Source organism: Corapipo altera, unplaced genomic scaffold, assembly GCF_003945725.1.
Source record: "Corapipo altera isolate COAL_440 unplaced genomic scaffold, ASM394572v1 58, whole genome shotgun sequence".
NCBI classification, from domain to species: domain Eukaryota; kingdom Metazoa; phylum Chordata; class Aves; order Passeriformes; family Pipridae; genus Corapipo; species Corapipo altera.
The window spans coordinates 4994160-5008863 of NW_020884898.1; the positions used below are offsets into that span (position 1 = coordinate 4994160).

The 14704-nt window shown below is 43.7% G+C and overlaps 1 protein-coding gene across 1 annotated transcript in view; it reads left to right on the forward strand.

Annotated features, from left to right (window-relative positions):
- Positions 1-236: 236 nt before the first annotated feature.
- The window catches only part of ADAMTS5 (ADAM metallopeptidase with thrombospondin type 1 motif 5), a 46951-nt gene continuing 32483 nt past the window's right edge, over positions 237-14704 (forward strand). The window contains exons 1-2 of the mRNA XM_027648641.1: positions 237-1100; positions 12897-13029. Of these exons, the coding sequence (XP_027504442.1) occupies positions 237-1100; positions 12897-13029 (997 nt within the window). The remainder of the gene's footprint in view (positions 1101-12896; positions 13030-14704) is intronic.

The window sequence follows — 14704 nt, forward strand, 5'->3', positions numbered from 1 at the left end:
ATTTTTTTCTCTCCCACTCACACTTGACTCGAGTTTGGGAAGGAGAACTTTCTTTTTCTTTTTTTTTTTTTCTTTTATTTTTTTTCCCCTTCCCCCCCATCTTCCCCCTTCTTCTTCCCGTCCCTTAACTACGCTGCCGCACTCCGCCGGGCCGGCTCTTTCCACCGCCGACCCCGACTCCTGTTATTATTATTACTCCTCCTAATTCCCGCCGCCGCTCCTGACGGCGGGGCAGGATGCTCCTGAGGCTGCTGTCGCTGCTGCTGGCGGCCCAGCCGCACCGCGCTCTGGCCTCGCCGCCGGCACCTGCCGACCCGGGAGCGCCGCCGCCGCCCCCCCGGCCCCCCGCCCCCGGGCCGCCCCGCGGGGCCAGCGGCGTCGTGCGGCGCCTCGACCCGACCTACGCGGGGGGCGGCAAGGCGGGGTATGTGCTCTACGCCGGGGGACAGCGCTTCCTGCTCGACCTGGAGCGCGACGGGCCGCGCTGCCAGTACCGCGGCACGGTGGACGGCAGCCCGCGCTCCCTCGCCGTCTTCAACCTCTGCGGCGGCCTCGACGGCTTCTTCGCCGTGGGGCGCTCCCGCTACACCGTCCGGCCGGCGCGGCGCGGCGCGGAGGCGGCCGGACCGCGGATCTACGGGGAGGGCCCGGCCCGAACCCCGCACCTCTTCCGCAGGGAGCGCTTCAGCTTCGAGACGGTGCCCGCCCGCACCAGCTGCGAGACCCGCGACCCCGCCGGGGCGGCGGCGGGGGACGGGCGGCGGCGGCGGCGGCGTCGCTCCGTCTCCCGGGCCCGGCAGGTGGAGCTGCTGCTGGTGGCCGACGCCTCCATGGTCCGCAAGTACGGGAAGGGGCTGCAGCACTACCTGCTCACCTTGGCCTCCATCGCCTCCCGGCTCTACGCCCACGCCAGCCTGGAGAACCACGTCCGGCTGGCCGTGGTGAAGGTGGTGGCCCTGGGCGAGAAGGAGAAGGGGCTGGAGGTCAACAGGAATGCCGCCACCACTCTCAAGAACTTCTGCAAGTGGCAGCACCAGCACAACCGCCTCGACGACGACCACGACGAGCACTACGATGCCGCCATCCTCTTCACCCGCGAGGTAGGCATCGCCCTGGCCGGCAGAGGCGTGCTGTTCCTCGGGCCATGGGTGGCCGCGCTGCAGCGTGGCGAGCCTGGCGGGCCTCCAGCCACGCTGCTCTGCTTTACCCCGTGGTTGCCTCCCCGCCCAGGGATTCGGCTCTGCCGTCGGGTTGCACTGCATCTCAGGGACTACTGACGGGGATGGAAGAGGGGTTGAGAACCCAACCAGTGGTGCACGTATTTGTGTGTGCCCGCTCCCCTCTCCTGCGCAGTCACCCCCACTGCGGGTACACATTGTCTCGCCAGTGCAGTGTTGGGACTCCTGCCAGGGTGAAGAGGGGGTGATTTGCCTGATCGGGGGGGGGGACTCAGCTGAGGCCACCCAGCTTTGCTTAAGACATGACATTGTTCCGTCTTTCCCGGTGAGATGTTTAACACGCAGCTCCTCTCTCTCTGCTGTTGTGGTCCAAGCAGAAAGGGCTGATAGCACTTTCTAGACTAAATTAGTCCCCAAACAAACCTGCTAGTGAAAATGGTGGAGAACACCTTAAGAGTACAGACGACTTCCTTGTTGAGTGCCTTGAGATGCTATTTCCAGCAAGAATAGCTTGACCACACTGGAAGCCAGCAGCACTTGTGGTTCAAGTGTAGGACGTAAATGCAAACCACAGGTAAACAGAGCTGCAAAAGTTGGTTGAGTTGGGCTGCTGGTGAGGGGATGCAGTCCTTTTCTTTCCCCCCAAGTGAAAAATGGGTGTCCTGATAACTGCGGGTTGGATCTAGCTGGTATTACCCATGCAGAGCCATGCTCCACGATTGGTTGTTGATTAACTGCATTGCCAGAGGTCGTTAAGGGACATTGCTCTAGTAGACATGTGGCTGAGTTTATGCAATGAAGTTCTTCTGTAAGAATATCCCTTCAGCGGTTTGGGTTTGGTGTTTTCTTTTTTTCCCTTCCCCAAGTATGAAAAAAATAACTGCATGACTTTCCGTTCATTTGAGTTCTCCTGCTTTTCTACATCATAGGAGCCTGCCAAAAGGGATGCTTTGGATGGTTTGTGGAAGGAGTTGCTCCAGAAGGGGGAAAAAAAAGTGCCTGGCTTGCTTTTATAGCTGTAAATAGTTGAAACATTAGGTTCTGTGTCAGTCAGGCATCACTTGTGCAACAGGAGCCTTTTTTAGCAGTTTAAGACCCATCAGTCCAATTTGCAAACTTTCCTTTTTTTATCATTATAATCTGAACGAAAGCATGCTACCTAGTCTGGGTCAGAATGCTCTTGCTTTTTGCTATCAGGATCCTTTCTAATGGCTTATTAATTACGCCTGGGCCAGAATCCATCACTTCTCACTGAAGAGTGTTTCTCTCTGCCAGTATTCCCATTTATTTCCCTGGGATTTATGACAACTCAGAAACTCTTAGGGTGGCAGACTGTGAACCTTAACATCAATTATTAAGTTAATTTGGATTGAGATAGGATGTGAATTTAAAGTGCACTTGCTTTACAGATGCTTATCTGTAATTCTTTGCATGGATGCCCACCTGCCAGAGTAAGAGTGTGTTGCTAATCAGTAACCCACTTTCAAAGACTCCTGAACAATGTATCTTCCATGTGTAGAGTTACTTCTTTTGGATGCAAGTAGTACCTAAACTAAACAAAACATCACAGTTCCTGTGGTCTTCTTCTACTCTTAAGGTGCAAATATTACTTTGCATTGTTACTTAGGGATGTAAATGCTTTCTGAGAAAAGAGCACAGGCTTCCGTTTCCTTAGTTTACATTTTAACAGCTTTAACTATAGGATTATCTCCTCGATGCAGTTCAGGATAAGTTAATCTGCTTTAATGGTTAGCTGTGTGCACACGCACATTGTTTGGCATTGTATTTTGGTATTTTACTCAATAAGAACAAGACCAGAGTTTCTAGCTAACATGTGTTCATGATGTTCTTTGCAGGGAGTATGTGTGAGTCCACACGATTTTTATATGCTTACACTTGAAATGTCAACATGAATCTGTTTGCTTCTCTTGGAATGTAAACACGAAAAGGGTTAAAGGATGAAAAAGCAGTTAAGATGTTTCCTGGACAAAACAGCCCCACTTTGAACTAAAGAGATATTTTTCCAGTTTGGCTTTTCAATGAGAGTGGCAGCAATTGGCAGGAGAATTGCACTTTTACAACTATGTTTTGAATGTATGAAGTACGTTGCCTAGCTACAAGACGCCAAGCCATGGCCGCGTGTTTTGATGGGCTCTGAATACTGTCATGCTGATTCTTGAACATCCAGACGCCTTTTTCTAAATGGCTTGTTTTTTAGGCATGGAGTAAGTGTGTGAGGTACATTTTCCATCTTTGTTTACTAACGGAGGCCACCTTGAACTTTGTGTCTCTCCGTCAACAGAATAATATTTGCAAATCATTTGTCAGCTGAATGCATGTCTTCAGCTGTATGTAACTGTTTATGTGTAGATAGAATCTACATTATGTGTGTCTGTTGTCATACAAGTCTAATGTAATAATTATCTTCGTCCCGGAGCGACATTTACTTGCATGCTATTTTTATGCCAAAAGAGGCTGTCTGAAAAGATAGTAGCTTTATTGGAGTTCCTTAGAAAGGAAGACAGAATTCAGCACTGTTGCTTCCTCTTCTTTGGTTGTCTTTACTTCTTTAAAGATAAATTAGTAACCATTGGTAGACTAAGGGTGTGCTGGCAGCTCTCTCTTATTATAAAATTAGTACTGGCAGTTCAAATTATGGTCATCATCATTATTCATACTAGGAAGCACTTCCCGTACAAAAAGATTTTTAGAAGGAAATTTACTGATTCTGAGTTAAAATAGCCACTTTTGGTCATAATCTGTGCTTAATTTGATAAGGGCTTTAAAGCAATTATGCTGCAGACCATAGTAAATAGTAAATAAATACGAACATGAGTTCAGTTTTGGGTGATACAGGCAACACATTAAAGATATTTTAAGGCTCTGTATTGTTTATCAGTGATGGCAAGGGCCACTTGCCCGTCCATTAGCTGCAGTGGGTCCTATGTTTACTCTGTAGCTGTAAGGAGCATGTCTGACCATTGTTATCAACTGTGTAGGAGATTGTGAAAACCTTCAGTGGACACAGAAGTTATGTATCAGTAAATACTGCAGAAATTTCGTTGGGTTCCACAGTGATTATGTAAATTCCCAAAATCTGATGAAGAAAAGTATATTTTCCCAGGGATCTCATTCTCTCATTTGGGGCCGTGATGGCCAGTATCAAACATGACAGAGGTCTGACTTGGCAGTAACAAAAAGGGATAATTTTCTAATATTTCTAAATCCTGTGAGAGATCTCATTAAGGCAGCCTGACCATAAGGACCTCAGAGAGTACATGGGTCCCCTGCTGTTTGACTACTTTGTGGTTGAGTCCTTGACAGCAGCTGTAAATTTTTGGGCTGCACACATGCTTAGAGCATCCTCCATGGAATATGGTGGTGCAAGGATTTGATCAGCTGGTGGCCAGGTGAGTCCTACACCCCATGCAGCAGGTAAGGAACTGGCTGTGTGGTGGGAAGGAGGAAGAGCTTATAAAGCCCTCTTTCCCTGCAGATGAGCTCACTTGTTCTCAAGTGAGAGTGAAGTCAACAGTAAATTTAGAGTTCAGACTGTTTCAACCTCTTTTTATTGTGAACAGTTCTCAGAAGCTGGAAGCAGGTTATCTTCAGATTTTTATGAGTGCAACAAAACACCAGATTATTTGTCACAGTAGAAGAACATATTAGACATGACTTGCAAACTGCAGTTGAACTCACACTGTACCTTTTCTGAGGTCTAGCCTGCTCTGCAATTATCCTTTAGAATTCATCCAGTCTATTTCATTAGTGACCCTTAGTTAAATTTCAAGTGAACAATTGAATGTGTTTGGACAAAATCCAGCTCTCTTCCTTTCCCTCCAGTTCTGAATCATATGAAGGTTAAAACAGATATTTCTCACAGTAGATACAGACAGGAGCAATAAAAAATACTTTCCTAAGTGCTTGTTAGCATCACCCGTGATAGTACCATCAGCTGTGACTCTAACAAAAAAGTTCATGCTAGAGCCAAAGGCTGCTGTCCTTCCTTTTTCTGCACAGTAATTATATGTCTTGTGGCTGTGATTTAGTTTAATTGTCCATCTGACAGTGCTGTTGAAATTTAACACCAAGCTTTATATTATCTCAGCTCTGTAGATGATAATTTCCTTGCATGGAGCACATGCTTTCTTTGGCTCTAATTCTTTCTTCCTTTTTTTTTTTCTTTTCTCTATTATCGTCTTCCCACAGTTATTATGCCATGGTAGTAAAACAAGTCACTGTACCAATGGTCAATAGAATATATTTCATTGTTTATTATTATTACTCTGAAGAAATTATAGTATGATGTTTCTACCAGTTTCATAATATTTTCACCAATTTTGTTGCAAATCTAATACATTTAAATAACATCCCTGGGGAAAATAAAGTGGGACATAACTTGTAGAGGAGATGCAGTATGATTCACACTGATCTAGAGAGATGGTGTACAGTTTCTCCACGAAGGAACTATGGGTTAGGCAAGTTAAATCACACACTTTTCCTTGTTCACCAGTCACCGGTTTCATAACTGAAGCTTCTCCTCCCCCTGCAGAGTCCAAATGCTTTATGTCCAATTTGTCAATATTTTTAAATCACCTTTGGTAATACTACTGTGTTTTCTGTCAATGTTAACATAACATAACCATTTTGTTAACATAACATAAAAACTTAATCCAATTTAAGCTCTATTTCTAATACTTTGCTTCAGTGTCCTCACACGATGAGTGCATAGAGTCCCTGTACCATACAGGGGAAGAATAAGAACATGCCTAAATATCCAGACTGGTGTGGAGGTAGTTTCTGAAGCCAGCAAGTGTAGCATGCATGTGTTAAACTGAGCCAAAAAAGGTGTCACGCATACGTTGGATTTTCTTACTTAAAATTCAGAAAGACACCTCTGTACATTTGAGATTCAAATGCCCAAACCTCAGGCCTGTATTTATCAAATGAACCCAAAAGGCAGACAATCTCAGTTTTTAAGCTCAACTACTGGATAAAAATATGTGATTTTTGTTGTGGTAGATATGGCAGGCATCACCATTCTGGTTTTCCTCAAAAGGTAACCAGGCCTAGGCCATCCTCTCAAAATGTGGCTGGGGAGAAGGACAAAGCAGTAACCCGGTGAGTCTGATGGGAGTCCTTCCTCTCTTCATAGTCATGTCCAGGCCCTCTCCCTGGTGCTCTAACCTAGACATCCCCATGAGAGAGACCCACTAGTGTCTCAAAGAGGATTTTTCACAGCAGTCTTCCTCCAGGACAGCGTCCCACTATTTTGGCTTGCAAAGCCTTTCTTTTAAGTGTCATAGTATTGGCTGAGGGTAACATAGACCATGCCCTAATTACTTTGTTCACCCCTTACCCTTATTTACAGTATACCTTTTGCAGACTGTCAGCTTCAGTCTTATGCTCCTTTTGCCTTGCAGATGTCATGCCCTCCTTGGGCGATACCCGTGATCCTTTCTGTTTGGGTGATCCTCACCTCCCTCCGCATGTACGGTTCCGCGTTGCTGTGACATTAATAAACGTTCACCCGCTTTGCAGAGGGGCACATGGGAGGGTGGATGTGTGTGTTCCGAATGCTGCCTCACCCCACCCTCCCTTTACAGGGCTGCGGTGGGAATGCTGCTGCAGGAAGTCGGAAAGTCATACTTAATTCCTTCCTCTGCTTGAGGGATTTTGGGTCTGTATCGCCCACCTCCCTGGAGAGGTCCTTAACCAGTAGGTTGTAAGCTGTTCCAGGTGTTAAGGAAACTTTCCACTCCTCTGACCAAAGCTATGTCACTGTTTAGTGAGTAATTCATATGGTGAGAACGAGAGGAATCGTGACCTGAAGCCGCTGACTGGAGTGCACCGCTTAGAGCAAGGTGGTCTGGGTTCCTAAAGCACGGAGAGAGGAGAGAGGACTGTTTCTGTAATTTACCACAGGACTGTTCAGTGTAAAATAGAGAAGCAAGCTGAGAAAGGGACCAAAACTAGGTCTCTTCACCAAGCACTGTAAGCACTAACAGCAGCCTGGGCCAGGGAAGCCTTCGGCACATCGGCTGCTACAGGAAGAGCCACAACTCCCTGTGTGCATGGGCACGTGCAGACCTTCCCTGCAGGCCACAGTCTAGCGTAGACCATATGGTGCTCTCCTAAGAAACATGCTTCTAATTGGCCTCATCCCTAAAGGAATTTGAAGCTGGATCATGTTCTTACTGGGCAAAGGCTTTAGTTGATGAGCCATTGTAAAATACCCAGAAGAGCAAGTGAACAAACACACAGAGATGTAAAAGCTTTACGAGAAGATGAAATGCAGCTTTGCCTCATAGAAAGCTTCATTCTGTGGGTTTCTCATACATCTGATCTGAGTACATCTATCTGTAGGCTTAACTTCCATCAGGAGTAAAGGTAGAGAAACATTAAGCATCTTAAAATCAATCAAGCTTTAGTATAAGCGAAGTGCTAAGCTGCTTAGGACTGTGAAACTATGGCACTTCGGGGCCCATAAGGTCACAAACTGCAAGCCCTAGGAAGGGTAGATAACTCAAAAGACCAAAGGACATATTCTTCTCCCTTGTATATTCCATCAAATTGCCCATGTTGGTGTTCACATCCTGATTTGGATCTGGTCAGTGGGCTCTGATCTAATACCAGCTTTCACTAAACAGTTTTTGTTTGGTTTTTTTATTAGCCTACTGAACAAGTTTCAGGTAAAATAAACTCACTGCTCCAGCAGGATGAAGTGACAGTTGTCTTCTTTTCACCACAATGCCATGTATACATGGCAGACAGCCAGCTGCTCTTGATGTGTTTAGAATGCCAAGAAATCTTTGCCTCTAATAAGCTGTCTAATTAACTACTAGTTTTATGATGTACAGCTTAGTTTTCCTAAATCGTTTCTTTGCCAAAGCTTAAGTCTTACCATCTATTACCTCCTGCTTAGCGAATGCATTTCCTAGTCATTCTTGTTTTGAAACTGCTGTAATACAGATCAAGGGCCAGAATGCATTCCTTCTTTAGAAATATCAAGAAACACTCATTCTTTGAAGCTTCTGCCACTGTTTCAAGGCATTTGAGTATACAGATCTGAGTAACTGATTAACTTTCTAATAGAAGCCAAACACCAGAGTGAAATAATCATTGGAAATTTAAGTATCCCAAGTCCCCTTTTTCCTAGTGCTTTAGCTGGAGTATGAAAAGTTGAGGTGACCCTTACAGTTTTTTTGGTTTGCATCATTACATTGGGGCCTGTTTTTAGCAAAAAAAAATATTTTCAAGGGAATAAAACTTTTTACTGTACTCCCAGAAAAGTTACTTCTTAGAAGTTGTAGACTGCTTTCCAAGACTGCCCAGGAAAATAAAAAAAGTATAACTATTGATGGTGGTAACAAGTAATCAATAGCCAGTGCAGCTATAGGAGGTTTAAGTCAAGAGAAATTTTGCCATCAAGATTTAAATCAGTGGAAGTGTAAACAAGCATGGTTTTCAATAACATCACTTAAAGTCATACTGTTGGGAAACTAGTATCACTGAGTTGACCCAATAGCAAACTTTTCAGAATATTTGTCTCAGAAATGCCACTTGATAGGCTGCAGTTTTGTTTATAGTATATACTATGTGATGTTATGAATAGAAATATATTAAAGTTCAAATCATGCAGAGGCAAGAGAAGTAAAGAATAAATGAGACAGTGAGTTGACAGCATAAGGGATCCGAGCCTTTAGTAATCTGCCTAAATGATTCTTGACAATGTCAGCATTAGCTGAGAAAAAGCATCCTCAGGCAGTCACTGAGGACTGAAGTTGGCAAGGAAAACCAGGAGGCTCAACACATGCTCTCTGTTCAAAGCATAGCCATTGCATGCCCTGCTCTAGCAGCAGATGGGCAACCCAGAGACATCCCAGAAACACCTTCATACTAATGCCAGAAAATATTTCCTGTCCCTGTTTCCTAAAATCCTTTACAAGCCACCTCTGCCACTTCCCAGATGGGATTTGGTAGGTGGCTGCAGGACTCCCCCCCCGAGGTCCTTGCTCCAAGTGCCGGGGCAGCAGTGTGGATGTGGAAATGGGGCTGGCTGGAGGTAGCAGAGCTTTAATGCGTCACTGTCCACCACTTCCTGACCCCAGTGCAGTCACTCTCCTCTCTTCTCCTTTATGGGAATTGTTGATCCCACACCATCTGAGGACAGCTGTTTCCCAGCTGTCTGTGGGGAATTGGAGGACCTAGGTAATTTTACCATTTATTTCCTGCTGTGGGATTTCCTAGGGCCAGCCTCTAACTAATACAGCCCTAATGTCTAAGGAAGATGGTAATGCAATCCTGTGCATAGTTTTTGAAATGTTGAGGGTGAGATTACTAACCAGCCACGAGTCAGAAGGGCTGCTTATGTTTAACATCCCTGTCGTAATTTTCCATGTTCCCCACATCCCATCAGAAGTAACTCTAAGGAAGTTTATGAGATTGCCTGCTTAAAAGATTATATTCTTTTAATTATACTTGTGTCATCAAATCCGGTGAATCATTGTGAGGTCTGGTTGTGTCTGCTGGTATAAATTCCCAGCCATATCATTGACATAGCTGCTTCTTGTATGCAAATAGAAGTAAATCATGCACTGGCATAAGACATCTGTGTGCTGATACAATTGTGCCCACATTGGCAGCGGTATTGATGTAAGTATCTACGTAATAATGACACCCAAACACAACAAAAGACCAGATGACATAAAATCTGCATGCAGAGACAAAGCCTGAATTAATGCATTTTGTACTGTCATTGGCACTGTCAACCTGAGAGTAGTCTAGACCTCCTACAGTGAGCTGCTTTGTGTCTCACTTATGTGCTTTTTGGTACTTGTATAAGAATTTCAGTTTCAGAATTTCAGGCTTGTGTGGATACAGGTCAAATTGCACTATCACAGAATCACAAAATCAATTAGGTTGGAAAAGACCTCTGAGATCATCAGGTCCAACCACTGACCAAACACTACCGTGTGTGAGACCAGAGCACTGAGTGCCACATCCAGTTTTTCCTTAAACACCTCCAGGGATGGTGACTCCACCACCTTTCTAGGCAGCCCCTTCCAATATCTAATCACCCTTTCTGTGAAGAATTACTTCCTGATGTCCAGCTTGAACCCTCCCTGGTGCAGCTGGAGGCTGTTTTCTCTTGTCCTGTCACTGGTTGCCTTAGAGAAGAGCCCGACCTCCACCTGGCTATAACCTTCTGTCAGGTAGTTGTAGAGAGTCATAAGGTCTCTCCTGAAACTCCTTTTCTTCTGGATAAACCTTAGGTCCCTCAGCTGCTCTTCACCCTTCCCCAGCTCTGTTGTCCTTCTCTGGACATGCTCCAGCACCTCAATGTGTTTCCTGTAGTGAGGAGCCCAGAACTGGACATGGCACTCGAGGTGCGGCTGCACCAGTGCTGAGTGCAGGGGAAGAAGCACTTTCCTAGTCCTTCTGGTCCCTCTATTTCTGATACAGGCCAGGATATCACTGGCCTTCTTGGCCACTTGGGCACACGCTGGCTCTTGTTCAGCCATGGTCAACCAGCACTCCCAGGTCCTTTTCTAGGAGGGCCACTTTCCAGCCACTCTTCCCCCAGCCTTTAACACTGCATGGCAGTAGTATAAAGGTATCTTACTTCCTATGTGGCTTAAACTCATTTATTTAGATGGATTATATCCCTTTGGAAGGGTATATTTATTGGTACTATGCACATGCATTTTTTCTGAGTTTTGTTGCACATGCTCATGCAGGTAAACCACTTACAGTTACCTCTACATGGAGTTTACTTTATCTAAAATGTACCCTTAGACCAAAAGGGCCAGATTCAGAAGTGATACATAAAGGACTAAATGGATATGAACCCAAGCAAAAGATATAGGAGTTTAAGGATTGTGTCTTTTTTGTTGAATATGCCCCAGATATTTGACATTATAATAACATGATCTCACTTGGAACCTGATCCAACACTGGTAGAGAGCTGCTGAAAGTGATACAAAGTTTATTTCCCTAAATGCAAGCAAAAACATTTTGAATTTCTTTTAAAGTACTTAAAAATGGGCATCCCATACCTTCCCATAACCCATGCAGAGCCAGAAGCAAAGTCTGGGGAGCTAATTGGATTCCAAGGAGGGGAGCCTGGGGTGTTGGAGAGAAAATTGTCTGCATATTATCTGCATTGCTGCAGAATGGAAATTTTTCTTAAACCATGGATTACACTTGTAATTTGGAAATTGAAATAGTTTTGAACTGCATCCCTTCTCTTTTTGTCAGGCTGTTTTGTTCATTGGTACTGCAGAATTTAAATCTTGGTATTAAGTAGCACCAAGAATGCACTTACTGAAAAGAGTTCCCAGACACCTGGAAGCCAGAACTGAGCCTGAAATTCTTCCTCCATATATGTAATATTGCTGTGTATTTTTAGCTTGAAAAATTTCTTTGTTTCCTCTTGGAGGAAAAAAAAAAAATTTGTTTGTTTGGTTGTTTTTGTTTTTGTTTTTTTTTTTAAGAGATGCTCTGTCATAATATCTGTGAACTCGGTGTGTTTTTCTTTTACTTCAGTGGGTTTGAATCCTGTGCATTTTCAAGTTTGCCTAACCTGTCTAATCAGTGAACATTGTTCATACAATTCAAACCTCATATGAGGTGTCTGTTATTCAGGTGGATTAATTATGAAAGGCTTCATCAAAGGAAGTCCTTATAAAAAGAGATGTGAAGGAAAGCAGAGAGTCTTAAAAATGAAGGTGAAAAAAGGTACTCTTTGATCATTTTGATAATAACCTTTGATAATACTATAATGCCTTGAAAATTACAATTTCATTCAACCACAATGAAATGCTGAAGTGTTCTAAGCAGCATGATATCTACTTTTCCTTCTCATCCAAAAAAGCATTATGTACGTATATTCAGACTAGTATTCTTCCCTCTGCTTCAACAGAAGCACAGAAAAGTTACTGCTGATGATTAAAACACGACGTCTGACCAAAGTTCCTTCCATCATTATCATTACCATTATCACTATCCTGAGTGGAAGGAAAAACCTAATGCTACATGCATGGTTTTTGGAGACACCCCATATCTACATGTAGGAGACGTGGTTGAGTTGGTGCACTAGTAAGGCTGGGAGTGAAGGCATTTTGGGCTCTATCACATCACTGACTCTTTAAGCAACCTTTGAGAATTGCTTAAATACTTGGTATATTGGGTAATGCACTGTTAATCATTGTGTTACCCGACAGATGTGGAATGAGGTTTCACATATAACAATCTCATTTAAGTGCGAGTATGAGACCTGCCTTTGGAGAAGAAGGGCGATCTCTGGTTCAAGGACTGATCAGGAATCTGAAGTGTTCTCTTTGTGCCTTTGTTTACCTTCTGTAAATAAAGAGGATATTCCATTTTTATTGCCAATGAAGAAATGCTTCTACAGCATATTTTGAATACCTACCTCAATGCAATTTTGAGCAGAAAAAGAAATAATAATTAGTTACACAACATATCCAAATCCTGTTAAAGTCAATGAAAATCCTCCCACTGATTTTACCAGGGGTGGGATTGGCTCATCATTCTTTTAAACTGCATTGATACCTTTAGATAGACGCTTACATTGATGTTTTTACCCAGGTTCTGCTGTTTGCAAAGGGCTGGTGCCTCTAACCGGTTGTTACCTATGGGTGTAAAAATTTATTTTAATACCTTTTTTTTTTTTTTTTTCTCCCCTTTCCTGGGCAGGATTTATGTGGACATCATTCATGTGATACTCTGGGAATGGCAGACGTTGGGACCATATGCTCTCCTGAGCGCAGCTGTGCGGTGATTGAAGATGACGGCCTCCACGCAGCTTTTACAGTGGCTCACGAAATTGGTATGCAGTGCCTTTTCTGTTCCCTTGCCAAATCAAACACTTGTAACAGCTGCATTAGTAACCAAAATACTTCGCAATTAATTCCAGATTTCCCCTGGTCCAGATACTCACTTGGGGATTAAGGCTGTATACATATGCACTTCAGGGTTAACTAATAAGGGATCAGAAAGCAAGTGAAGGCGCACAGTAGGTGTTTCCTTTCTGACAGTGTCGTTTCTAAGCAGTAGTTGAAGTGAAAATTTAAAGGCTGCTGCTACTGTTACTGTCCAAAGATGTCAATACGTGTCCCTCCTGAGAAAGCATTTGGCCCATCTATTGTAATTTGCATCCTTTTAGTACATACTGAGTGGAAAATAACTGACATTTTTGACCTATTTGCATGCTCTGCTGTTACAAAGCTTTTTTTCCTGGGACACTGTATTACCTGCAGAGAAAGACTTTTGTGGAAAAAAAGCCCTATAATTCTAATATTTTTCTAACTTTATGGAAAATCCACCTTTATGGTGAAATATGGTACTAATATGAATGCTGTAATAAGTGAAATAGTATTTAGGTGATAAAGGTTTGGTCAAAAAACCTGTTTAACTTTGTTTCAGTTTCCACCGCAGTGCACAGCAATTAAATTAGAAGCCTTACATGTAGCCTTCAGAAGGATTTAAGATAGAATTAGTGACAGAAGAAAGTTTATGTTCTGGGATATTACGTCTGTCCTGATATATTCCTTCAGAGAGACTGCTGCTATCTTGATTATGTTCAATTTGCTGATGTTTGTGAACTGTGTTCACATTTGCTATAAGGGCTATTCACTTTGGTGAGCAAACAGCAACTTAAAAGTGGAGAAGGTTCTTTTTTTCTTTTTTTTTTTTTTTCCCAACATTCTTGGAAGGAAATAACAAGGAGAGGAGAACTTTCAGAGAGAGCCAATTGCTGAATTGCCTTGTACCTCATGCCAAACCAAAGTAAAGTTTGCTTTGGGAGTATCACTGCAGTAGTTCAATTTTCAAGTAGCTAGCAGGTAGAGCCCAAGAGTTGCATGCCTTACATATACCTCAGGCTCGGCAAACAGAGGTCACCAAGTGTGTAAAAGCAGCTGGTGTGTCAGTGACGTGACTCTTCAGTGATAAGTGAACCTAAACCTACTGCTCCTATTGAGCTTCAAAGAAGTTAAATCAGTAGTGGCTGGAGAGGGGATCATACGTTGCAAGAAGACATGAAGTATTGTAGCAGGATGAGTCCCCCAAACAGAAATTTTATTTTAACAAACAATAATGTAATTATAAAAGAAAAAGTCCTCTGAAATCAGTAATTCAGAGCATTTGGAGGTAGCTAGAGCAACACATCAAATACAGATTCATGCTGTATGTGTTCAGAGGCTCCAAACGCAGATGCTGTGAAGCCAACGACCCAGCATGAACCTGGTCTAGACCTAGGACAAATAGATTGCAAACTTAGCCTGTCAGTCAAAGGCCCTGCTGAGAGGGACTGCTTGTATCTCCTTGCATCCAGAAGTGATGCCTGCTGCTGAGGGTTAGTGGGCATTGGTGAGGTTGGCTGAGGAACCTGCTTGTGATGCCAGTGTATCTAGTATGTGAAGAGGTGAGTAATGTGTCTCGACTACCACTCTATCAGCAATAAATACATATTTAGGCAGATTAAAAATGAAGGAATATAGATC